This window comes from Papio anubis, chromosome 5, assembly GCF_008728515.1.
Source record: "Papio anubis isolate 15944 chromosome 5, Panubis1.0, whole genome shotgun sequence".
NCBI lineage: Eukaryota > Metazoa > Chordata > Mammalia > Primates > Cercopithecidae > Papio > Papio anubis.
Genome location: NC_044980.1, coordinates 69,264,865 through 69,290,407, shown reverse-complemented (window position 1 = coordinate 69,290,407; position 25,543 = coordinate 69,264,865). Strand labels below are relative to the sequence as shown.

At 41.3% G+C, this 25,543-nt stretch overlaps 1 protein-coding gene across 2 annotated transcripts in view; it reads right to left on the bottom strand.

The window, feature by feature from the left end:
• Positions 1–25,543, bottom strand: part of SV2C (synaptic vesicle glycoprotein 2C) — a 244,336-nt gene that overhangs the window by 24,434 nt on the left and 194,359 nt on the right. For both annotated transcript variants that reach the window (XM_009208637.4, XM_021939474.2), the window contains 5 exons: positions 12,807–12,940; positions 12,232–12,321; positions 6,806–6,916; positions 6,262–6,350; positions 2,162–2,326 (listed from right to left, as the gene is read on the bottom strand). In XM_009208637.4, the coding sequence (XP_009206901.2) occupies positions 2,162–2,326; positions 6,262–6,350; positions 6,806–6,916; positions 12,232–12,321; positions 12,807–12,940 (589 nt within the window). The remainder of the gene's footprint in view (positions 1–2,161; positions 2,327–6,261; positions 6,351–6,805; positions 6,917–12,231; positions 12,322–12,806; positions 12,941–25,543) is intronic.

Genomic DNA, 25,543 nt, shown 5'->3' with positions numbered 1-25,543 from the left:
AGGCCTTATCAGCATTGATAAGGACTCCCAGCAAACACAGATCAATATTCATTAATGTGTCTTGGTACTTTTTTAAGAGACTATGAACGTACACTTAGCCAGTCACTGAGAAGAAAATGCTTGTTCTCCTGGGGAAGGAGTTATTATGTCAATACCAATCTTATTAGGGGCAGAAAGGGACTGATCCAGTCACTGAGAGGATAATCCTTGTTCTCCTGGGGAAGGAGTTATTATGTCAATACCACTCTTATTAGGGGCAGAAAGGGACTGATCCTCCTAGGTAAGTAGGTTGATTTAAAAGCAATTTACTAACTATTGAGTACTTTCAAAATTATTCTCTCCCTAATACCCAATTACATGTGTTGGTTCACAATGCACTGTGGCCTGACAGACCAATCAGCTTAAAAAAAAATCATTGCCCATGGTACATTACCTGGAAAAAATAATAATGATCTTGTTTCAATCCCCACTCCAGGGACCCAGAGTAAAAACATCTAAATGCACCAAAAGAGGCTAAATAATGGCATAGCTTTAAAAAGTTATCAATTTTTCTGTCATGGAACTGAATTTGGAAAAAGGAATGAATCAGTTTTATTTTTTGAATGGATAATTCAGAGAGTACACACAGTGCACAATTCGAAAGGTTGAATGCAGAAAAAGTCAGTCTTTACCCATCCATCCCCAGGCCACAAGTTCCTCTGCCCAGAATAACCATTGTTGTCAGTTTCTTGTGTGCTCTTCCAGGAGCATTCTGTGTCTAAAGTACACCTGCTTTATCTCCTTCTAGTCTACCTTGGAGGTTATTCCATATTAGTACATAAAGAGTTGCCATTTTATGATGCTGAATAAAAAAGCTATTTTTAAAGAAATGAATCTGTTAATGGTATTTCAAATTTTCCTGAAGGAGAAAAAAATTGTTTCTATGATCTTTTAAAATAAATGTGTAACATACGTGTTTTACAAAAATTGTAATACTATTAAAATTAGTAATCATTATATTGCTAATGTAAAAAAGTTCTAAGCAGTGACCGAATATCCAGTTTAGAACTTTAACATATATTACTAAAAATATGACTGTCAGAGACACAAACAGATATTAGAAATTTCTAATGGAGTAACAATACTTTTGAAAGTCAGTTTTCACGCTGGCATCACAGAGGACTTGACGCTAAGCTTTCTGTGAAATATAAGTGCAGATTCAAGTCAGTATTTTATGTGGGACAGTGAAGGTGATCCTACTTGGCTTGGATTATGATTAGTTCCTTCATTGAATTGCTAATTTGAACAATTACCTCCTAGTTAGTAACCCTCTTTTCCATTACACAGATCATAAGCATCCCACTGAATTCTTTTTCATCTTTCTGAACTGGTTTTTGCTCTGGGGAACTTTGATTATTTTAGAGTTTTACTTTTATCACTTTTGAAATTGGGACAATTTCCTAAGAATGATGCAAACTATCATGAACTTCCACTGGCAATTATTTGTTCAGGCAACAAAAATACTTGGATATAAACAAGTACTTCGTCTACTCTTTTCCCTGTCTAAAAGAATGACCCAGGACCACCTCCCTGAGGCGGTTCTCTCTCGTCATCAAGAAATATTTCAGATCCCATAAAGGAGACCCTTCTATCTTTCAAAGCCCTTTACTTCGGGGAATGATTCCTATTCTCTAATTGAAACTCTTCCTGATGCAATTTGACCTCAATTCTGGATTCAGCATATTGGGAAGGGTGAATTCTGAAAAGTGGCTCTGTTTCTCAGGAATAGAAGACTCATATAATCACATTTCAGGTTTCTTCTGTGAATTAAATAATCCTATAGCCTGTCTTATTTTCCCATACTCTTCACTCTTCTCTTCCTTCCATTATTTTTGTCGCTCTCCAACATTGCTCTAAATTTTCTTTCCACACCAGTCAAGTCCACTACTTAATAAATATGAAGCAACTTAGCTGCAAAAATAGTTTTAAGTGAAATAATGGATACACTTGTACCTTTTATTTAAAGCCTATTTGGAAGTATTGAAATTCACCATGAAAATGACTAAATGCACAAACTAAAACAAACAAACAAAAAAAACGATGCCTGTTTCAGTGCAGGGAAGACTAAGAAGAAATGTTTTTGTGGATAGGTAGCAAATTAAATTATTTCAAGTTTCTAGACCTGCCATTGTCGTATTCCATTCCAGTATGAATCTGATTTTCCATTGTAAAGTTAATACTGAAATTTGCATATTTATCTCTCTGCACATTTCTGGTTAGCAATGCATATTCATCGGACTGCAGATGTTTAATGACATCAGGAAACCAAACAGATAATCCATAGTACCTGTGAAGACAAAGAAATGTGAGTTTGTAAAGGTGCTAGCATGCCAGAGGCAATGAGCACCTCCCTGGTGTTTTCACCGTGGTAATAGTTCCTGGAGAATGGCTGGCTCCCTATAATATTATGAGTAATTCATCATACAGCAATCCATGTGTCCCTCTCCCCCAACATTAATCTGCAAAAATCAAGCTTGAGAGATGGCCTAGGGTTAGCTGGAGAACCCCAGGTATGTAATCCCTAAACCCTTCCTTTGGGAAGAGACATGCAGAAAGCATCTCATCCTATGCTCATACATGGTGCCTGGTCTGAATATGTCCTCCCAAAACTCATGTGTTGGAACTAAAACCCCAATATAATAGTATTAGAGATGTGGGCTTTAGGAAGTGATTAAGTTATGAGGGCAGAGACCTCATGAATGAGATTAACATCCTTACAAAAAGAGGTGCGAGGGTGCTGCCTCCCTCACTTTTCCTCTTCCTTCCCTTCTACCACATGAGGATGCAGTATTTGTCCCCTCTTGAGGACTCAGCGACAAGCTGCCATCTTGGAAGCAGAGACTGTGCCTTACTGCACACTGAATCTGCCAGCAGCTTGATCTTGGACTTCCAGCCTTCAGGACTGTGAAACATAAAATTTCTATTATTTACAAATTACCTGGTGTGGTATTTTGCTATAGCGGCAGAAATGGAGTAAGACACCTGGCATCCTGGCCCCAATATCTTTCTCATCATTCCAGGCTGCTCTGAGAAACTCTCCCTCCTAGTCTGGTGGTACAAACTCCTGGGATCCAAGCATGGTGAGAGCTCTTAAAGAATGACCTCTTTTGCTAATGGGGAATCTTTCTTGGTTGCTACACTGCTGTGATACTGCTATCCTGGGGGTAGAGTGCCAGTTCCCAAGGTAGTTCGAGGCTGTGAAAAGGACATTCGTGTTATTCTCAGAGATTCCAAGTTATTTCCCCTTTCTGCCTCTTGACCTCTAATGTGTTATTCTAACAGCTGTGTCATGCTGCTGTGCTGTTCAATACAGAAGCCACCAACCACGTGTGCCTACCAAGCAGTTGAGATGTGGCTAGTTCAAACTAACATATACTATAAATATAAAATACCACAGGATTTTGAAGACTTACGGAAAAAAGAATGTAAAAATATTTGCTAATAATTTTTATACTGATCATAGGTTGAAATGACGATGGCTCATGCCTGTAATCCCAACACTTTGGGAGGTCAAGGCAGGTGGATCACGAGGTCAGGAGATCGAGACCAGCCTGGTCAATATGGTGAAACCCTACCTCTACCAAAAATACAAAAATTAGCCAGGCGTGGTGGTGCATGCCTGTAATCCCAGCTTCTCAGGAAGCTGAGGCAGGAGAATCGCTTGAACCAGGGTGTCGGAGGTTGCAGTGAGCTGAGTTCGCGCCAATGCACTCCAGCCTGGTGACGGAGTGAGACTCCGTCTTAAAAAAAAAAAAAAGGGAAAGAGAGAATGAATGAAACAAAATGTAGTATTAAAATTAATTTTATCTATTTCCTTTTACTTTGTGTGTGTGTGTGTGTGTGTGTGTGTGTGTGTGTGTGTGTGTGTCTACCAGAAAATCTGAAATGAACATCTGTGGTTCACATGATATCTCTATTGCACAGTGCTGCTCTGAAGTAGTACCTCCCAAGGTAAGGTCCCCGGACCAGCAGGATCATCATCCCCCACAAACCCAGGTTCCAGTGAAACCTGATGAATTAAAAACTCTGGCAGGGGAGTCCTCCAGGGATTCTTCTGATGCACATTCAAGTTTGAGAACCACTGCTCTAGTTTATCCCCAGTGACAAAGGGACACAAGGAAAGAAGTGGGAATGGGCATAGCCTTTGCAGGAGGACAGGCTGGGTTTGAATCCTGGTCTTGTTGCTTACTAGCTGCCTAAACTTGGGCCAGTTATCTAACCTTCAGTTGCCCATCTCTACTATTGGAATGATGGGAATATCCACCTTCCTGGGTGGTTGCTCAGTTTAAATGGGATGTCAAATATCTAGCACATAGAAAGTGCTCAGAAGACAGTATGAGTCGTTTTTATCATCATTGTCATTAGGATTCCAGAAACATCTGTGCCTCAGGATTTCCACCCCTTTTCTTCATAGTAATGACTGTGGGGGTGTGAGGGTAGTTATTGAGGAAGAAATGACTTAGGGATACAACATTTATGGCATTGTTCTCTAGTCACATACAAACCTTGAAATGGCAACAATGAGGAGGGCACATTACCCTAGAATGTCCATTATCAACGATGTTGGAGGGCTTTCGTTTCATTTGTCATTTATTTAGCAAACATTTACTGAACATGCACTAAATACTAGGCACTATTAATGTTCCAGGGATATAGCAGTAAAATAAATCATAAAGCTTAAAATACGATCAATAATGAATTAGTAAACAAAATAAACAAACCAGATAATGATGATTACTCTTTACATCTTGACAGCAGGACTTCCTTCTGGCTTATCTTTGTCTTCTTTGTCCTTAACCCCTTGCTTAGGTACAGAGTAAGCACTTAATATAGGTTAATTTTCAGCCTTCCCTTCCTTCAGAGATTAATGGATTTTCTAGAGCTTGGGTGGGATTTACTTTACATATTCTAAGTCAACCCTCTTAATTTAGAAATGAGGAACTGAGACTAAGCAATGTCTGCAAGTCACAAGCCAGCCAAACCACCCAGCAGAATGGGCTGCTAGGCCTCCTGACCCCCAGCTTCCTTCTTTCTCCATATTCCACCTCCTCCGGCACTGAGAAAGAGTGGTCATCTTTGATCACTTGCCTGGTTTGATTTAGGGATGTTAAGAGATGAAACTTGCAACATAAATGTTAGGCTCTATAAGGTACTGAGATCCTGCTGACCTGAAAGTGTAGGGTATTATCTAATTCTTCTTTTCTAAACAGCAAATTAGGCAACAAGAGAGTTGTACATACACATTCTAAAGTGACTATGTCAGCGATTAGCAAATAAAATCTTGATATTTTCTCCCTATTTCCTCTTTTCTTAGAGCACATATATGGCAGTTTTATTCATTTGGCAACAACTATTTACTGAGCTGCTATTGTGTGCCAGGAATATACATTAGTGAATAAGACATAAACAAAATTATTGGTTTTTTTTAGAGATGGGGTCTTGGTATGTTGTCCAGGCTAGAGGGCAGTGGCTATTCACAGGTGTGATTATAACACACTTAAGCTTCCAACTCCTGGGCTCAAGCAATCCTTCACCTCAGCTTCCAGAATAGCTTGGAATATAGGTGCATGGCACCACACTCAGCTTTGAACAAGGCAGTTAAAAATTCCTGTTCTCATGGAACTTCCAGAGAGGGAAGCCAGAACTTTATTCTTTATACAGAATAAAGGAGCATTTTGCATATTAGAAGGTAGAAAGTGCTGTGGGGTAAAGTAGAGCTGAGAAGGGGAAAGGGAGTGTGGAGGGGCTGCAATTTTTTTAAAAGAGAGGATGACATCACTGAGAAGGTAACATATAGGAAAGAGTTGAAGAGGGTAAAGAAATGAACTGGGCAGATGTCTGGAGGGGAAAGCAACTCAGGCAGAGGAACACTGCAAAGGCCCGAGATGGGAACTGTTCTAGAATGTTCGAAGAAGAGCAGAGAGGCTGGTATGGCTGGGACTGGGCAAAGGAGGACACGACAGAGAAGTCATGGGGCAAATCATCCAGGGCCTTACTGGATTTTGCAGACACAATTGGTTTTGCTACCTTGGCTTTATGACAAAACAAATAAAATAACTGGTTTATAACAACCACAACTCTCAGCAAACCTAAGCTGAAAAAAAATTTCTTCCTTAGCAGGTTAACAGCATCAAGCAATATAAGAAAAGAAAGCAGCATGGCTGGGAGTTACAATGTGGACACTGAACAATTTTGCTTGCCAAGAATTTAAATATCACTTACCCAAAGGACAGGGTGAACCAAACAATCGTAAGCTTTATTGTATTATCCCTGACTGGGTAGTTGAAACATCTCATAAAAGTCAACCAAATCTGTGAAATATTAGAGAGTTAGTTTTCTCATGCAGTTACTTAGTCAACCCCACTCCCCAACCCCTTCCACCAAATTATAAAAAAAGCTGAGTTGTCATTGGGTTGAATTCATTTCACCTTAAAATGTAAAAGCTAAAGGTAATTGGAATTTTCATTCTTCAGCTTCCTGGATGCCAATGGACAAAGCAACTCAAGACTTGAAGGTACCCTGCCACTGCCAAGACTCCTGGCTTAACTAACACTTTCCCTTTCCATCTTTCCATCTTCCCCAGATGGAATGTATTGGCTAAACACTGGTTGAGAGGGATCCAATGACCTGGCTGTGGTCCAGGAGTCAGGTGTCGGGGGCAGGAGGAAAGAACCTCGCTCGTAGGGCAGGTCCAGCAAACCCCTCTTCTGACTAACCTCAAATGCAATAAAGTGACATGCAGGTCTTCATGGGACTTGTTACTTACTCCGTATAGCTCAGTGCGGATCCGAACAAAACACCTCCTATACCATGTTCCTGTGTCACTCTCAATTTCAATCAGCTCATCTATTTGTTTAGGAGTTTTTATTTTGTTTACCTGTAGAGAGAAACAGATCAAAGTGCTAAGTTACCTTCTCTGAAGTTGCTGATTATAGACTTACAGTTTGTTTTTACAGGAGCAAAAACTGACTCTGGCAAAAAGTAGGCGGTATTTGGTAATCACTTCATACATATATGAGACCATTGGCATAATTATACGGATCCGAACAGCACCTAGAAGAACTGAAGAAGGAATGACTGAGAGGGAAAACCACAAATAAATGGGGGAAGGGCAAGTAGTAATAGAATAATGTGAAACCAAAATGCCCTTCCTGAACCATTACTACAGAGACACACATTAGCAGACTAAACATCCAGATAAGTTAGATTCTGGATTAAGAATTATTTAGCTTGGGCTAAAGTGAGTGTACACATTTTTTTTTCTTTGAAACGTACTTATTTGATGAATTTGACCCTTAACTGTAGTTCTGAAAGCATTCCCATCATTATTCTCAGAGCACCACTTCCAGTCCTTTTCTTCCTTTTCCCACAGCCTAACCCACAGTGGCTAGTCAGCAAATACCCACAGGTAGCCACGATTCAAGACTAAGTGAAGGAGTTTTGATTGCAAGCATCAACATGAATTTCTCAGCCATGTAAGGGAAATAAATGATAGAGGTTTAGCATGAAAAGCAGCATCTATGACTTCAGTTAGCCTCTTTTTGCTAAGGAAGAGAACCACAAGACAGGAGAAGCAAAGAGAATGAATCCTAAAAATAGAAAAAAAGGAAGAATGGGTCCTTTGTGGGCCTGGCCCGCCTTCTCCTGCTAATCGAGATTTACCTGTTTTTGATAAATCTGAGAGGACATGGAAATGTGTACACACTATCCCTGCCAGAGGTTTGAACAGGTTTTTCTGGACATCCTGCCAACATCTAAAGTGGCAACTCTATTGGCAGAATACAGGTACCTAGGCCAGTTTTAGACAGAGGTGGCCTGGAGACCCTCAGCATCTTTCAAATTATACCAAGTAGGCAGTGGCTTCTTTCCGGCCGGGTAAACAAAGATGTCTCTACTCAGCAAAAATAATCTCTGAGTTAAATATGGAATTCCAAATCAAATGCAGTCAGCTCAAAATAATCCATGTAGGAATTATGTTTTTAAAACTCTAGATTAAAAAAAAGTGGTTTTTTTTTTTTTTTTTACATCATGGGATAGTCTTAATCCACTTTTGGGAGGCTTCCTCTTTTTCACTCATTGATGTTTGTTTGTTCATTTATTCATTGGCACCCATGCGGGATGCAAACATAGGCAGCCATGGGGCTCCAAACAATTACCATACAAAATGAAAAAAAAGTACTCCAATGGGGATCTATATAGATGGGAAGGAAATACTGTTCAGAACAGCCCATTTAACCTGGAAGTGAGAGAGAGGCTTCAGGAACTGCAGGCTTATAGAGAAATATGCTATCTGCCATGCATGTAACCTGCTTGGAGGACATTCCAAGTGGGAGAAATATGTGCAAACAAACGTCCAGAGTTAGGAGGGAAAAGAGTGTGCCAGGAAACTGCAAAGAGCTTGGGATTCCTGAGGGATAGCAGAAGGTCAGAGGGCAGTGAATAGGAGGACTGCACCAAATCAGCGGCAGTGGACTGATATTTAGGAGGTGGAATAATAGAACATAATGGTTTCTTAGATGTACTGAAGCTAAAAGAAGGAATATAGTTTTTAGGTTTAGGTGGTGCTGGTGGTAGCTGCTGATGAAATTTAGGACAATGATAAGGCTTGGGGACTCGTTAGGTGATAAATTCAGATTTAAAGATGCCATTTCCCCCCACCCCTCGCTGCCCAAAGACACCATTTTTGAAGGGCCTATGTAATCTAGAAGGATGCCCACAGAGCCCTTCAACCTGCATGTCTGGAGGTCAGGAGATTTGTGCATTAGGAGACACACAGGAAACAGCTGAGATCGGCTAAGGAGAGTGAATAGGGTTAAAATGGAAGTTAGCTGAAAAGGAAGTCTTGGAAAACAATATTTAAGGTAAGGGCACACGAAGAAGAGCTTCAGAGGAAACCTTAAGAGGGCCAGGCATGGTGACTCACATCTGTAATTCCAGCCCTTTGGGAGGCTGAGGCAGAAGGATCACTTGAGCCTAGGAGTTTGAGACCAACCTGGACAACATAAGGAGACCCGTTGTGAATTATCTACAAATAATTCAAAAATCAGCCAGGTATGGTGGCACATGCCTGTATTCCTAGTTACTAGGAAGGCTGAGGCAGGAGGATCACCTGAGCCAGGGAGGTTGAAGCTGCAGGGAGCTGTGATCACACCACTGCACTCCAGCCTAGGCAAGAGAATGAGACCCTGTCTCAAAAAAAAAAAAAAAGAAAAAAAAAAGAAAAAAAAAGGAGACCTTAGTAAAGACATGCAATTTTGCTATACTGTAGATTCAAAAAATAAAAAGATAAATTTGCCATGGGAGAATCATGTAACAACTTTTTGAAAGTCACATACAAATGACTGAAATTATCAGTCACTTTTGGAGTATCTCCATCTTATTCTCTTCTAACCTTCGTATAACAACATTAACACAGATTGCCATTAGTGGACTTGGTAACTCAACCCTTTTGGAAGAAAAGGCGGGTAAGTAGGGCAATGAGGCCCTACAGAGACACCTTCTCAGAAGGTCTGGTCAATAAAGGGTTTCTCTTCATCTGGCTGAGAAGAGTTAAGTGATGTTGTATACCCAGATAATGTCTCAAGATTCTTCCAGCCTTATGATCCTTTAAGTTAAAATTTTTTCCCTCTCTTATACATCTACTCAAAAGAAGAGTCCTCAACAGCTTCCAGGCCTTAATTGAGGATATCCATTACTTATCTTCATTTATGCATTACACTGCAGAGAAAATTTTGCTAATTAAGAATCTGTGATAATTTGGATAGAGACCAAATTGCAGTCTATCTTTACATTATGAAAAATTCATTTCCTAAATAAAATGAAATGAATAAATGAGATAGCAGGGGACTACTTAATCAGAAGTGATTTCGTGTGTTTTAAGAACTGTAATTGATGTTATGTATAAGTCACTGAAGATCTTATGTATGTTCCCATTTACATCTTATGGTACGTCCCTCCAACCTATTGTAGACAAAACATTTTTAGTCTATTTTTTTGTTTGTTTGTTTTTCTGAGACGGAGTCTCGCTTTATAGCCAGGCTAGAGTGCAGTGGCACCATCTTGGCTCACTGCAATCTCCGCTTCCTGGGTTCAAGCCATTCTCCTGCCTCAGCCTCCCGAGTAGCTGGGATTATAGGTACATGCCACCACACCCAGTTAATTTTTGTATTTTTAGCAGAGATGGGGTTTCATCATGTTGCCCAGGATGGTCTCGATCTCCTGACCTTGTGATCCGCCCACCTCGGCCTCCCAAAGTGCTGGGATTACAGGTGTGAGCCACTACACTCGGCCATTTTTAGTCTAATTATATGACTGCATATATCGAAAGATTTTAAACCATTGTTCCTTCCAAACCATTTCATGCAACCAATTTAAATTAATTTATACTAGCTTTCCCCATGGAGAATCAGCTTTGTAACTAGAAATGGAGGAATGTTCCATGCAAAGCAAACAGCAGCACCATGGCAGTGCTGTATAATAAGTCAAATGTCGAGTGCGAGGAGTTGAGGGATGAACGTAGCTGCAGAGAGAGGGGAACCAGACAGCAGGCAGGAAGGAGACTGGGAGGGCCTTAGTGTCCAGAGGGAGGGTTTCTTCTTTATCCTGAGAGCAATGGGAAGCTGCTAGAATGTGAAACTGGGGTGTGTGTTATGTATGTGTGTGCCCATGTGCATGCATGTATAATAAAATGAAATATATATTTTTGGAACTGTATCTATGATTCTTTTATACCTTACGTTCATGTCAAGCTATATCAAGTTGAAGCCACATTCTTGGATTACCTTTCTCTGGCTTCCTATATAGCTACCTTCCTTTACCAAATTCTGATTAATTATTAACCTAAGAAATGGCCATGTGTGAAATGTCTGCCTTTATGTAAAAGTATTATTGAAAATAATGTACATTATATTGTTCAATATCCCTTATAATAAGGCCTATGAATAAACTTTTCACAAATTAGAACAAAATAAAATTGGCCTTTCCTGAAAAGCGAATATACTGCCATTTGCTTTATATCAATAATGATATAATTCATTAAATTTATCCTTTGCTTTGGTTGTCAGGTGATACAGTTTGGCCATGTCCCCACCCAGATCTCATCTTGAATTGTAGTTCCCATAATCCCTATGTGTTGTGGGAGGGACCCAGTGGGAGGTAATTGAATCATGGAGACAGTTACCCCCATGCTGCTGTTCTCATGATAGTCAGTGAGTTCCAATGAGATCTGACGGTTTTACAAGGGGGTTTTCTTCCTTTTGCTCAGCATTTCTCCTTGTTGCTGCCATGTGAAGAAGGACGTGTTTGCTTCCCCTTCTGCAATGAGCAGAAGTTTCCTGAGGCTTCCCAGCCATGCTGAACTGTGAGTCAATTAAATCTTTTTCCTTTATAAATTGCCCAGTCTTGGGTATGTCTTTATCAGCAGCGTGAAAATGGACTAATATATCAGGAAACCCAGAGATTAGTTTTATGTTCAGTTACATTGCTTTGATCCTTAGTGTAATTATTTTCTCACTTATTCGATACTGTATTTTTTTGTTTTCAATAAATAATTTTACAATTTACTATGTATTCCAAGGTCTGTTACAGGCCTTAAGGTGGTCTTAATAGAGGCATACCTCTCTAAGATGTCTCTCTGACGTCTTAGAGAAAATGTTATGGGGCTGCTGTGAGTGTATACCTTTGTGGGGGCTGAGTGTCATTTGAAAAGGTGTGACCTGGCCGAGTGGAGGAAATGGCCCTGCAGAGGCTGGCTCTCTTCTGGTAGCAGGTCAAGGAGAATCAGCTGGCAGTCCCTACACCAAGAATCTCTTGTCCTCAGGTACTGAGCCTTTGAGTCAGAGAATAAGTCTGTGATGAAAATGCAGTCTTTCCACCTTAACCCCATCTCTTGGGTTGGTGTTATCATTTAATCAACCACAGAGCCCTTGAGTCCTAGATAGGCATAAGCGAGGTTGGCAACCTATGGGCCAAACACAGCCCTCCGCCTGTCTCTGTAAATAAAGTTTTATTGACACACAGTCATCCCATTTGTTTTAACATTGCCTATGGCTGCTTTTGCACTACAATGGCAGAGTTGAGTAGCTGTGTCAAAGACTATACGACTTGCAAAGCCTAAAATATTTACAATTTTTCCCTTGACATTAAACATGTCCCAATCCCTCGTGTTGAGGATTCTCTGAGGAGAAGACTCACCGTGAAGACCTTCTCAGGCTGACCCCGGGCTCTCATGTTGGTGTCATGAATTAACTTCAGAATCATCCAAGCTTCATCATGTTTTCCAACCTAAGAAATGAGAGAGGACAGTGAAGCGCTAGGAGTGACACACTTACTGTCCCTGATTTTCCAATAGCCATCTTGCATTGTCAGATCAAATGAGGTGTAATTGTGCAAATGTATCTCAGTACATCCCATTGGAACACACAGACTATTTGGATATCACTGAATACCTGAGCAGTTCAAATAATGTGGTTATAACTAGAAATAGTATCTCTAGATGGTAAAATTTCACTATAAAACAATAAATCATGTTTTCTCCATTGAGTCAAGTTATTTGCTTAAGGAGAAACATGAGTGTTTTCTAGCCACGAGGCAGCTTTTTAATATGTTGGTTGTTGAAAGCAGGTCTCCATGAAACCAAACCCTCCATCATTCCATAATAGGAAGGGAAAATGTACCTCTCAAATAGGCAAATGTGCTTTCCTAAAATTAACATGGAACTTTTTCCAATAGAGGTGGGCTGCCTGAGTATCTGCAATAATAACTGTTACCTCCAACAAGAATCGTGGGCTTTCAGGCATGAACGTGAGGGCCACCACGGAGGAGACACAGGGGAGTGCACAGACGATGACAAACACACGCCAACTGTGAAACTGGTAGGCTGATCCCATGCTGAAGCTCCAACCTGGAAAAGGAGGACAGGGAGAGTGAGGGAGAGCTCCTCCTAGACAGCCTCCTGGGAACGTCACCCAGGGTGCCCAAGCCATCGACTTATTAGTCAAGTCTTACTATCCACAGAGCAGTGAGCTGATCTGGGCATCATCCATGGTGGCCAGCTCAACTTTAAGACCCATAATGGCAGAGCTGAGAAGAAAGGTGCTTGGAACTAAAGGGGTCAAGGCCTAAGTATGGGGGTGCAGGTATGTATGTACCAAACCCCAAAGGCCAATGTAAATTTGGGATGCTCTTTCCAATAGACCACTGTACTAGTTATCTTTTGTTTGCTCTTCCAGATCACTCTCCACTCTTTCCCACTCTGCTGTGTGCTAGGGAATGGCTCTCTATGGACTGCATCAACTGGCTCCGTTGCCCGCTGGCTTGTATAGCTAAGTTTGAATAAAGGAAGGAAGGCAAGAGAACAAAGTGAAGGAGGGTTGGGATATTTATTTCCCTTGCCTCCCTTCTGCCTTCCCCCTGCCTGGCTAGAGGTCTGGAAGTGGGTGCTCTCATTTCGTGGGCCTTTGTCCACAGCAGCCACAGCTCTTGTCAGGGTCTGGCTACCTGTCCCTCCTGTTGCTCTTTGAGGCATAGGTGGATCCAGGGTGCTTTATTATTCCTTATTGCTTTCTCTGAACAGTTTCCACATCTTTATTAAGAGTCCCTTCATTAAACTCCTTTCCACGGCCCCTTTTGAGGGTGTCACTAGCTTCCTGCTGGCACCCTGACCAGCACAATTATTAGGAATTGGCGGTTGCTGCATGTCTCCTCATCCACCTCATGCGATAGATCCGCAGAATTTTACATTTCTAAATAGAACACTTTAACTTCTACATATTATGAAAAGAAAAAATTTTATATATTATAAAAATAAGCATAATGGGAGACAAACAGAAATCCTTTCAAGAACTAAAAGAAAGCTAATATTTGAATGAATATAAAATGGCTGAAAGCAAACCATTTTATATTCATTCAAACGAATATAAAATTCATTCAAATGGCTGGTTCTAAATGAGAAATAATGAGGCATATCCCATCTAATTGAAAACAGAGAGCAGATTTATAAAGGCATAGATGAATTATGTGAGGTGAAATTTTAATCTCTAGCAATGCTTGGAATTTATATGCCTTTTTGTGAACAACAATCAGATAGTATACATCCTATCTCCAGGAGACCTGTATAATTACTCATTGTTTACCTGGGAGCCAAGTGAGATTCTGAAGGTGATGTAACTTCCTCAAGGCTACAGAGCTGAAGTTACACATTAGTCTTTCCTGCCAGGATTTGAAACAGAATCTTACAGCCACACACAGCCTCATGTGTGTGCACGATTACTCATTCTTAAATGCTGAATTTGTGACAAATGATGTAAACATCAATGACATGCTATATTAATCTTAGACTAATAGAATCTTTCTGGGAATGTAATATATGAAGATAATATATTATCATATTAATTATATCATAAACTGTAGGGTGTATGATTGCTATGATGTTTTATGTAGCAGAAGTTCAAAACTCTCACATATCCAAAATGCAGAAAAAACCCTATGATGGATCAGAGAAAACAACTTGTTCACTTCACATTTGATCTCAGAGCTTCATATAAAGAACTTCTTTTTAAAAGCTTTAAATCCTATTACTTTAAGGGACTGAAAGAAAAAATAAAAGCTTTAGGTGGCTGAGTTAAGCAAATGCAATGTTTTAAATTTCAGGCCACAGCACATTTCATAAAGTATAGGGGGAAACAGCGAAGGCAAGAGAAGGGAAGGTCTCTGGTACCACTGTTCTTTTGTTTTTGTTTTTGTTTTGAGACGGAGTCTCACTCTATTGCTAGGCTGGAGTGCAGTGGTACAATCTCAGCTCCTGGGTTCAAGTAATTCTCCTGCCTCAGCCTCCCAATTAGCTGGGACTACAGGTGCACGCCACCATGCCCAGCTAATTTTTGTATTTTTAGTAGACAGGGGGTTTCACCATGTTGGCCAGGATGGTCTCGATCTCCTGATCTTGTGATCCGCCCACCTCAGCCTCCCAAAGTGTTGGGATTACAGGCCTGAGCCACTGCTCCCAGCCTTGTTTTTGTTTTGCTTTGTTTTGTTTTTTTGAGATAGAGTCTCACTCTGTTACTCAGGCTAGAGTGCAGTGGCACGATCTCGGCTCACTGTAATCTTTGCCTCCTGAGTTCATGTGATTCTCATGCCTCAGCCTCCTGAGTAACTCTGGGATTACAGGTGCATGCCACCACGCCTGGCTATTTTTTTTTTGAATTTTTAGTAGAGACGGGGTTTCACTATGTTGGCCAGACTGGTCTCGAACTCCTGACCTCAAGTGATCTGCCCACCTCGGCCTCTCAAAGTGCTGGGATTACAGGTGTGAGCCACTGTGCTAGCCTCTGGTGCCACTGTTCTAATCAATTGTGGAGGAAAAGTTAAATATTAAATTTGAACTCAATTGAATATGGACACAAACAATGGTCACCAAGTCCCAGAACAGGTTGTGTGAGCCCCTTGAGGCATTCATCCAGCACTGTTTCGGAGAAATCTCTATTTCAATCAATTCCTATACATTAGTTATTGAAAAACAATAGACAATCACAAAAACAGGTTGACTTTTTTGTGTTCCTTGAGCCCAGTCGCAAAGGGCTCTCGTGACTGGGCCTCATGCCAAACAACTTGTTACAAAAAGAGTTAGGGTCCCAGAGTGCGCCGAAGCTTCATGAGACCTCTCCTTGTCTGTACATGGATCAGTGGCCGACTCTGGAGCTCAGGCTGTTGCTTCCCAGTCTGGGGGTGAATCCTCCATAGTCTTGTGAATGTAAATCTCTTCCCTTCTCCCCTTCCCATTGCAATCTGCTTATTATATCAATCTGCTTATTATATCGTTTGCTTATTATATCAATTTGCTTATTATATCTGCATTGCCATTTATGTGGGATAAAGCTTGTTTACCCTTAAAGGTATTGTGTGTGTGCCTTTTCTTCTCCCCTCACGTGTTTCTCACACAGAACATCAATTAGTTCAGAAGGTAAAGTTTTCAAAGGCAAACAGGATGAAGTGATTTAACCAAAGAGAAAGTTGCTACAATGGATACAGCAGGAAGCTTCTTACGGTAGAATAATATTCCCTCACCCCTGAAGACGTCCTCATCCTAACCTGTGAATATGTTACCTTAATGCCAAGGGGCTTTGCAAATGTTAAGGATCTTGAGATAAAGAGATTATTTTATATTATACAGTTGGGCTCAATGTAAATACAAATGTCCCTAGAAGGAAAAGAGGGAGGCAGGAGAGTCACACTGAGAAAGGGAGATGGGTTGAGGGAAGCAGTTTGGAGAGAGATTTGAAGATGCTGTGCTGCTGGCTTTGAAGATAGAGGAGTGGGTCACAAACTAGGGAATGCAGGTGGCTGGTAGAAGCTGGAAAAGACAAGGACACAATCTCTCCTAGAGCCTCCAGAAGGAGACTCTAGAAGCCCTGCCAACCCATTTAAACTTTCGATCTCTAGAACTGTCGGACAATAAATCTGTGTTATTTAAAGCCAATATGCTCACAGTGATTTGTTACAGCAGCAACAGAAACCAATACACTTCTTACAGTTAAAGGTTTACTGCTAACTTGGCTGATAGAAGTTAAGTTGGAGAACTGTAGCATTCTCTATAAAACGTCAGGCTCCCTGCCCTTTTTTTTTTTTTTATTTTGCATAACAAGTTTATTTTTTTAAAAGCCATATAAACAATAAACAAATTTTTAATCAGATCTTAACTTCTGTCCTAGAATCGTTCCATTAAGTTCTAGTCTATGAACACTTTTAGCTCAATAATCATCATCTTCATCAGAGTCCATTACTTTTCTTCTGTTGAATTTCACTGTTGTTGTCTTTTCTGTTTGCTGATTTACTTTTTTTAAGGATTTCTATTAAACCTAGTTCTGAGAAGGTATCAACCTTCTCACTTAGTTGTCCATATCTTGCCATCTGTATAAGGTAATTCTCTACTGCTTCAGTTTTTTTAGGTTTTGCAAGTCCTAAGTTACTTAACCTGGCCCGGGGCCGACTGACTCAGAACTTGGGCTGAGATACAGTTTCTCGTTTCTGCCTCCCTGTGCTTGGCTTCCTGTTGGGCCGCATCGCCAGGATCCTGTCATCCCGGCGGGCTCAGACCCTGCCGCGCACCCCGCGGCGCTCTCAACACCGGGAACACAGCCGACCCTCACCTGTCGGCTGAACTTGGGTCAGAACAGCTGAATTCGGCCTGGCTGCAACTGCTGGCTCCAAAAGCTGAGATTGTGCTTGGATCCAGGCCTGGCAGGATGAGCCTGCTCTGGGCCAGCGGACCCTACATCCCCACACCCGGGCAGGTCCTGCACGTGGCAGCCCCTGCCGCCTGTCTACCAGGCCCCCCATGGGGAAAGCAGCCAGGCCACCTCGGAGCCGGCCACGAGGCTGCCGGGGCAGCGCCGGGCAGGCTCCCTGCTTTTGCTTGGACTTCTCCAGAAGCCTCTCTAAGGAGGCCAGGCTCCGTCTTGACAGCTGGTCTTGGGAATTTTGTTCTTCACTCTTATTGCTCTGGAACATCATATCAGCTGGTGGAGAGACTGATTGCAACACGATTCCAGTTGGGCCGTTTTCAGCCTCCCAAGGAACTGGACCACAATGGAAACCCAGAAGAGAGCTAACTGATGAGAGCTGGCAGAGCGGTCCAGCTCTGCTCAGCTTAGAATCGTTCATTCCAGTGGAGATTCTTCCATCGAACAGCTGAAATTTAGCCTGCTTGTTGCTGTTGAGGTCCTTCTCTCCCTCATTGCTTAGCGTGTGTGCATATGCGTGTGTGACACACACATATAAACACATACATGCTGGTGGTGTCTCTCTCTCTCTAAAGGGTGTGTTGTCCACTCATTTCTCTCTCCATTTGTTTGTAATATGCTTATTTCCCCCAGTCTCCAAAACAATTTTATACCTTTTTCCATTTCTCGTCAAATCTCCAGCAGCCAGCTCCACTCCTGGCACTTGACCTCACTTCCTATTTCTTAGAGGAAATAAACACAGAGAGAACTACGTACATCTCATCTTCTCATTCCTGATTCTATTCACCCACCTGCCCCTGTTCCATCTCTCTCTCTTTCCTTTGGTTACAACAGATGAGCCATCCATGTGCCTAGCTAAGGCCACCCTGCTCACATGGGCGGTGGAGCTCATCCTTCTCTTTCCCTCAAGGACAGAACTCCTGTAAGTATCTGCCCCTCTCCAACCATCATCGTCATGTTCTCTCACTTGATTTGATGGGTCATTCTATCAGCACATCTCTATCTGACACCTGAGAAAGAGCCCTTCCCCCTCTCCCACAGGCTTCTCCAGCTGCACTGCTGTTCCTCAGTTCCCCTTTACCGTAAAACTTCAAAAGGATGGTCTATAGCCAGTCTCCACTTTCTCCCCCAGTATTCTCACCCCAAACAGGCTGTCCCTAAATTCCACAGAAACTGAGCTTACCAAAGTCACCAGTCTTTGTCATATTTAATGGTTGCTTCTCTGTTTTCACTCCAGTCAAACTCTCTAAATCATTCTGTATAGCTGTCCATTCCACTGTCTTTTGTAAAACTTTTTTCCCTTGGCTTCCTCATCACTCTGTACTAGTTTCGTTCCCACCTCACCAGCTTTCCTTCAGTTTCCTTAGCTGGCTCCTCTGACTGGCCCCCAAAGGTTGGCACACTCCAAATCTTGGTCATTAGTCATCTCCTCTGCCCATAGGCCCTTTCTAGGGGGACTAATCTATCGCCATGACTGTAAGTGCCATCTGCATGCCACTGTCTCTGAAATACATTCTTTTCTCTTCCCAGAGCTCCAGAAATATACCTTGACCTGCCTACTTACATCTTCACAGAGATGCCTAGTGGGTGTCTCAAAGTTACCATGTCTAAAATGGAATTTTGGTTTCCTGCCACACTCCCAAGGAAAACTCTTGTTGCTCTCTTACCCTTCCCCATTTCAGCACTGTCAGACCCCAGATACACATGTCAAAAACCGAGACCTCATTCTCATCTTCTTTTTCCCTCACAACCCCCAATGTTCAATCCATCAGCAAGTTCCAGCTCTAAAATATACCTCAAAGCCATTCACTTCTCCCTATCTCCATGGCACTGCACAGGTTCTGGGTGACGTGGACCTTCCCCTGACCTTCAGCAACAGGCTCCTGTTTGGAATCCCTGTCACTCCTGGTCCTCCAGAGTCCATTCTTCCTATAGCAGCCAGCATTATCCTTTTAAAATGTCAATAAGGTCACTTCACTTTGTCATTTGAAAGCCTCCCACAGCTCCCAGTACATTTGGAATGAAACCCAAATGTCTTACTATGGCACCTAAGGCCTGTGTAAACTGCTTCCAATTCATGTATCTGAGCTCATCTTCTGCTGGTCCTCTAATTGGCTTGAGCCAGTCCCATTGACCTGCTTCCAATTCTCTGAACATAGAGCTTAATCCCATCCTAGGGGTTAAGCCTTTTTTCCTGGAAGCCCAGCCATGCATGAGGAAGTATAGAAAGGATGTTTGTTGTATTTTAGCCAGCCTTTCTGAGTTTTGAAGTGAGGGGGTTTTCAATGTTGTCCCCTAGGAGTCTTGGAATGTGATGTTTTCCCGGTCTGGACAGCTCTACTTGAGTATTTGCATGCATGGCTGCCTGCTTTGTACCTTCCAGGATTCAGCTTAAGGTTGTCTCTTCAGAGAGGCCCACATACCAAATCCCACTCTTTATCACGTAGGCCTGATTTATTGTCCTGACAGCACTTATCACTATCTAAAGTTGTCATATTCACATATTGTTTACATATTTATTACCTGTCCCTCTCCCACCAAGAGAGTGGAACCCTGCTTTTCCTACTCATCAAGACCTCCTAAGCAAGTGCTAGTCCATAGGAAGTGTTCTTTTAATGTTTGTTGAACACACACACACACACACACACACACAACTATGTGTACATGAGCATGGGCAAAATCAGTGCAGGCTACAAGACCACAGACCCAGATTTTCTTTTGATTATTTTTCTTTCTGAATCTACACTAAACAGCAAAACAACCTTGATTCACTTTTTCAAATTAAGTTTATATCTTCATAGAGTAAAACTTTATTTGCTTTTAGTTATATAGTGCTATGAGCTTGACAAATGCAGAGTCATGTAACCACCATCATTATCAGGGCACAGAACAGTTTCATCACCTCAAAACATTCCCTCCTGCTGCCCCTTGACTTGCTGCCCCTTGAGAGTCACCTCTTCCTCCAGCCCTAACCCCTGGCAATCACTGATCTCTTGTCTGTCTGTCCCTATAGTTTTGTCTTTCCAGAATATCATATAAATGGAATCATATCGTACATAGCTTTTTGAATCTTTTTTTCTTTTTATTTTTTGAGACAGGGTCTCCTCTGTCACCCAGGCTAGAGTGCAGTGGCATGATCTCAGCACTGCAGCCTTGGCTTCCAAAGCTCAGGTGATTCTCCTGCCTCAGCCTCCCAAATAGCTGGGACCATGGGCAAGTGCCACCATGCCCGGCTAGCTTTTTGTAAAGACAGAGTTCCACCATGTTGTCCAGACTGGTCTTGAACTCCCAGGCTCAAGCCATCCTCCTGCCTCGGCCTCTCAAAATGCTGAGGAAAAAAAGCATGCGCCACTATGCCCAGCCTTGGTCTGGTTCTTATACTTTGCATAATACAATTGAGATTTATGCAAACTGTTGCACATACCTGTGGTTTGTTCTTTTTCATTGTGTTGTAGTATTCCATTGTGTGAATAATTTAGTCTATTCATTCACCAGTTGAAGGATGCTTAAATTGGTTGCAGTTTTGGGTAATTATGAATAAAGTTGCTATACACATTTCATACATTTCTGTGTGCCACCAAACTTTCCTTGGGCAAATATGTAGGAGTGGAATGGTTGAGTCACATAATAAGCTCATGTTTAGCTTTATAGCAGACTAACAAACTATTTCGCACACTGGTTGTGCCATTTTGAATTCCCACCAGTAGTGTATGCGAGTTCTAGCTGCTTCACATCTTTCCCTTCACTTGTTAGGTTTCTTTTCTTAAATTTTAGCCCTTCTTATAGGTATCTAGTGGTATCTCATCACAATTTTAATTTGTATTTCCCTAATGCCTAGTGATATCTTCATTTACTTTTTGTTCATTGATTCCTACTTTAGTGCCTATATGTGCCTGTCATAATGCTGTGATATGGAGACTGATTCCCTGCTCTCAAGGAGGTTATAATCCATTTAAAAAGGCAGATATGTTAACATACAAGGCCAGATGTGTTGGCTCACACCTGTAATCCCAGCTCTTTGGGAGGCCAAGGCAGCAGGACTGCTTGAGGCCAGGATTCTGAGACCAGCCTGGGTAACATAGCAAAACTTCATCTCTTAAAAAAAAAAAAAAAAAAGAAAAAAGAAAGAAAGAAAGAAGCCAGATGTGTTGGTACATACCCGTGGTCCTAGCTACTAGGTGACAGAGTGAGATGCTGTCTCAAAAACAAAACAAAACAAAACAAAAAACATACCCGTGGTCCTAGCTACTAGGTGACAGAGTGAGATGCTGTCTCAAAAAAAAAAAAAAAAAAAGGCCAGGTGCTGTAGCTTATGCCTGTAATCCCAGCACTTTGGGAGGCTGAAGTGGGCGGATCACCCGAGGTCAAGAGTTCGATACCATTCTGCGCAACATGGCAAAACGCCGTCTCTACAAGAAATACAAAAGTTAGCCTGGTGCATGCCTGTAGTCCCAGCTTCTTGGGAGGCTGAGGTGGGAGGATCATGTGTGCCCTGAGAGGGAGTCCTGGAAAGGGTGCTGGATGCTCCTCCTGCCTTGTGGCATGTCCCATGGCAGGGGGCAGGGTCAAAGGCTGATGGGTGATAACCTGTGGCTTGAATGAGAGATAGACACCACGAAGGCCTCAAGAAATGATGCTGCAAATGCTTTCTAAAACTATGATACAATTCTCTGGATTAAAAATAGATACAAGAATGAAGGGGTAAAACACTGACCACCATCACTACACAGCCATGAATTCTCAGGACCCGCTTCTGAGCTCCATTTTAAGTGGTTTAAATTTGAATTTGAGAGCCACACAAAGCCTACACTACGAAACCAGAAAGTGGAGAGACAGCAACATGGAATAAAGGACAGGAATGGGAAAACAAGCCACATTCAACTGGGAAACTGGGTTGTTGCTTTTGGATACTTACCTGCAGTTAGAAAAATGGATTCTTTTAAATGAAACTTTTATGTTGGCACCACACCTTTTTGTCTTAAAAAATATGTCTTGTATGAGTGATGGTTCTAATTATCCTTTATAGTCTTTGTTAAGATACTCATTCAAATGTCATACAGAGGAATTTATCTACAGATAATATAAGTTCCATGCAAGGAAGGATCTCAATTAGAGTATTACAGAAAGTAGTTCCAGCACAGCACTAATCAGTATGGAGTTAATGAAAGTATTATATGTCATGCATAATAATCAAAGCTTTTTGCCAGCCTTAAGCTGATGTGCTCTGTGACTGCAGAAAATAGCTGCCTCCCCAGTTGCCTGACTGAAACCTTTCAAGGTGCCAAGGCAGAAGTGTGTGACACACATACAAGGATGCTGGCTTTCATGTTCTTGTCTGGGCTCTGTCCCTGATCCCCTGGGGGACTTGACACCTACTTTGCTTATCTATCTATGTATCTATCTATGTATCTATGTATCTATGTATCTATGTATCTATCTATCTATCTATCTATCTATCTATCTATCTATCTATCTATATTTTTTTGAGGCGGAGTTTCGCTCTGTCGCCCAGGCTGGAGTGCAGTGGCGCGATCTTGGCTCACTGCAAGCTCCGCCTCCCGGGTTCACGCCATTCTCCTGCCTCAGCTTCCTGAGTAGCTGGGACTACAGGCGCGCGCTGCCACGTCTGGCTAATTTTTTGTATTTTTAGTAGAGACGGGTTTCACTGTGTTAGCCAGGATGGTCTCAATCTCCTGACCTCATGATCTGCCTGCCTCGACCTCCCAAAGTGCTGGGATTACAGGTGTGAGTCACTGAGTCCAGCCTGCTGATCTACATTTGATTGTCAGTTATGTGATATTATTAATGAAATAGTTTTTGGTAGGAATGCAGATCTTAGGTACAAGACACAAGTCTAAGGTTCTAAATGGAAACATTGAATATCATATGTGAGATCAATTTTTAAGCTAAGAAGTAAATCACCTGTATTGATTTGTCTATGGTCTTCTTTACTCACAAGGCACCTGGCCAACTAAAATTTTCTTTAGAAAGGGGCCCCAAAATCCATTTTTTGAAGTGTCCAACAAGCCTAGGAAGAGGACAATGATCAGATGAATTTCTGATTTTGTTCTTACAGATATAAAATTTTATCCCCTCAACATGTCACAGGTTTAAAATATAAATACTATGTAATCTGCATGAAACGTTAATCCTTGGCTGGAAACTCAGGTTGTCATGCATCTGTGAGTCCACAAGATTTAACCAGATGCAGCTGGATGGTTCCTGTTGCTAATACCAGCAGAGATTTTTCATCTCTTTCTCAATTTGTAAAAAGAAAAAAATAAAAAAGGAAGGAGAAAAAGGAAAAAAAGGCCAAGTAGTAGGTGGAGGGGGCCACATGAAGGAGGGATAGTTAAATAAACTATGGTATAGCCTTACAATGGAACATCATATAACTATTGGGAAAGAATGAGGTGGATTTTTCTAAACAGATACATGGAAAATGTCCAAGTGACTTTGCTCAGTGAAAAAAGCACTTTTAAATAATAGTGGTTTCATTTCTATATATACATAAAACATATCAGTACATCTAGAAAGTGACTAGGAGGAAAATGCACTAAACTATTTAAAGTGGTTACTCAGGGTAGGGAGTAGAAGCCCATGAGGACTTTTACTTTTTGAAAAAAATTATAGTCCTCCATTCTGAAGATTTTCACTTTGGACATTTCCTTAATGTTTGAATTTTGTAGTGTCTTGTATAACTTTTTACCCAAAAAGGAAAAGAGAAAGCTTTTCAAAGAGTTGCAAGCCTTTACATTTTCTGAGACACAGGCCCTGATGGGAGAAGAGAGAGGAGAAAGAATCAAATTATAATTGTGCCACTATTCAATACTTACATATTTTTCTAAACTAAACGAATGTGTATTCTGATTGTGACAATCTAAACACTGACAATACAGTTCTCACTTACGGATACCAAGGCAAAAGTGCCAGAGACTATCTTGGTATCTCTGGGTGAAAAAGAGAACCATATTCACAGACCTTTAATCTTTTGACCTATAGCCGCAGTCATATTCTAATCTTGGATCCTTGGGGCTGTGGCCGTTCTCCCCGAGCTGAAATCCTGTGAACACTATTGCCAACAGAGATGCACAAAGCAATCACAATCAAAATAATTGGCAGGGATCTGCCTGCGGCACATAATCATGCTTTCAGGAAGTGAGAGCCAATTATATGTCCCAGGGAGAGAGTCCAGGGGTTAAATTCCAACGAACTCCAATAGTCATCTGTCTTTAAGAGCAGACCCAAGCAACAAGCCGACCTTCCCTGCGAGTTTCTCTATTTCTGTGTCCAAACTCTGTTTTGCCCTTTGGAATGCACAGAGGAGCAGCCAGCAGTGGAAGGAAGTCACATTATGCCTCTACTTCCTGAATTTGACTTATGACCCTAACCATGCTTTCGAAGAAGCACATTTTCTGGTGGGTTTTGAAACTCACAAATTCATGGGCTTACTTTTTTAGGGTCATTTTTTTTCTGGAATATCTTCTGTGAGCGCTCCCAATACGCAAAGAGTGAATGACGGGACCTTTTCAGAAAGGGTTCCTAGGGCCAATATGTAAGACTGACTCAAGCCTGGTGCTTCCCAAACTCCAGTGAGAGAAATGATGAGTCTGAGAGTTTGAAAAAAGCTGACAGCGTGAAATGTGCACGTGTATGCATGTGTGTCTGTATTTTGAGCAAAGGTCCTTTGGGATTTTCTTTTGTCTATAGATAACAATATAGTATTAATGTTATGATAGCATAGGTCAATCAGCCTGAAGTTAAAAAAAGATATATATATATATATATCCGTTTTTGTAAAAGATTTTTATGCAAATTTATACTAAAAGAGCCTGTAGGATAGTCAAATTTTGACCAGATGCAACTGAAGCTTGTATCATAAATGCATGTTAACTCAGCTCATTAGTCTATAAATATACATTGTATATATTCATGTTGTCTTATAGCACATATAGGCACACATTAAGTTTCCTTCTCTATTTTACTCACATAAATGTTTATTTAAAGTGAAATGTATAGTTTTGTATTTATATATAAACCATTATATTAGCTGATGTCTGTGGATGAATAATAACAAATCAATCATGCTGATTTTATGAACACATACAGTCTTAGGAGACTGAAAACCAAACAAAAGTAAATTTTGGCAACTCTTACATTGGGTAGAAAGTTGGAACACTAGCCTCTAAAGCTCATTCCAGAACTAAAGTTCTCTCTGATTCTAAGATCGTGTGTCTTGACCAGATAAGGCCACAAGAACATCTCTT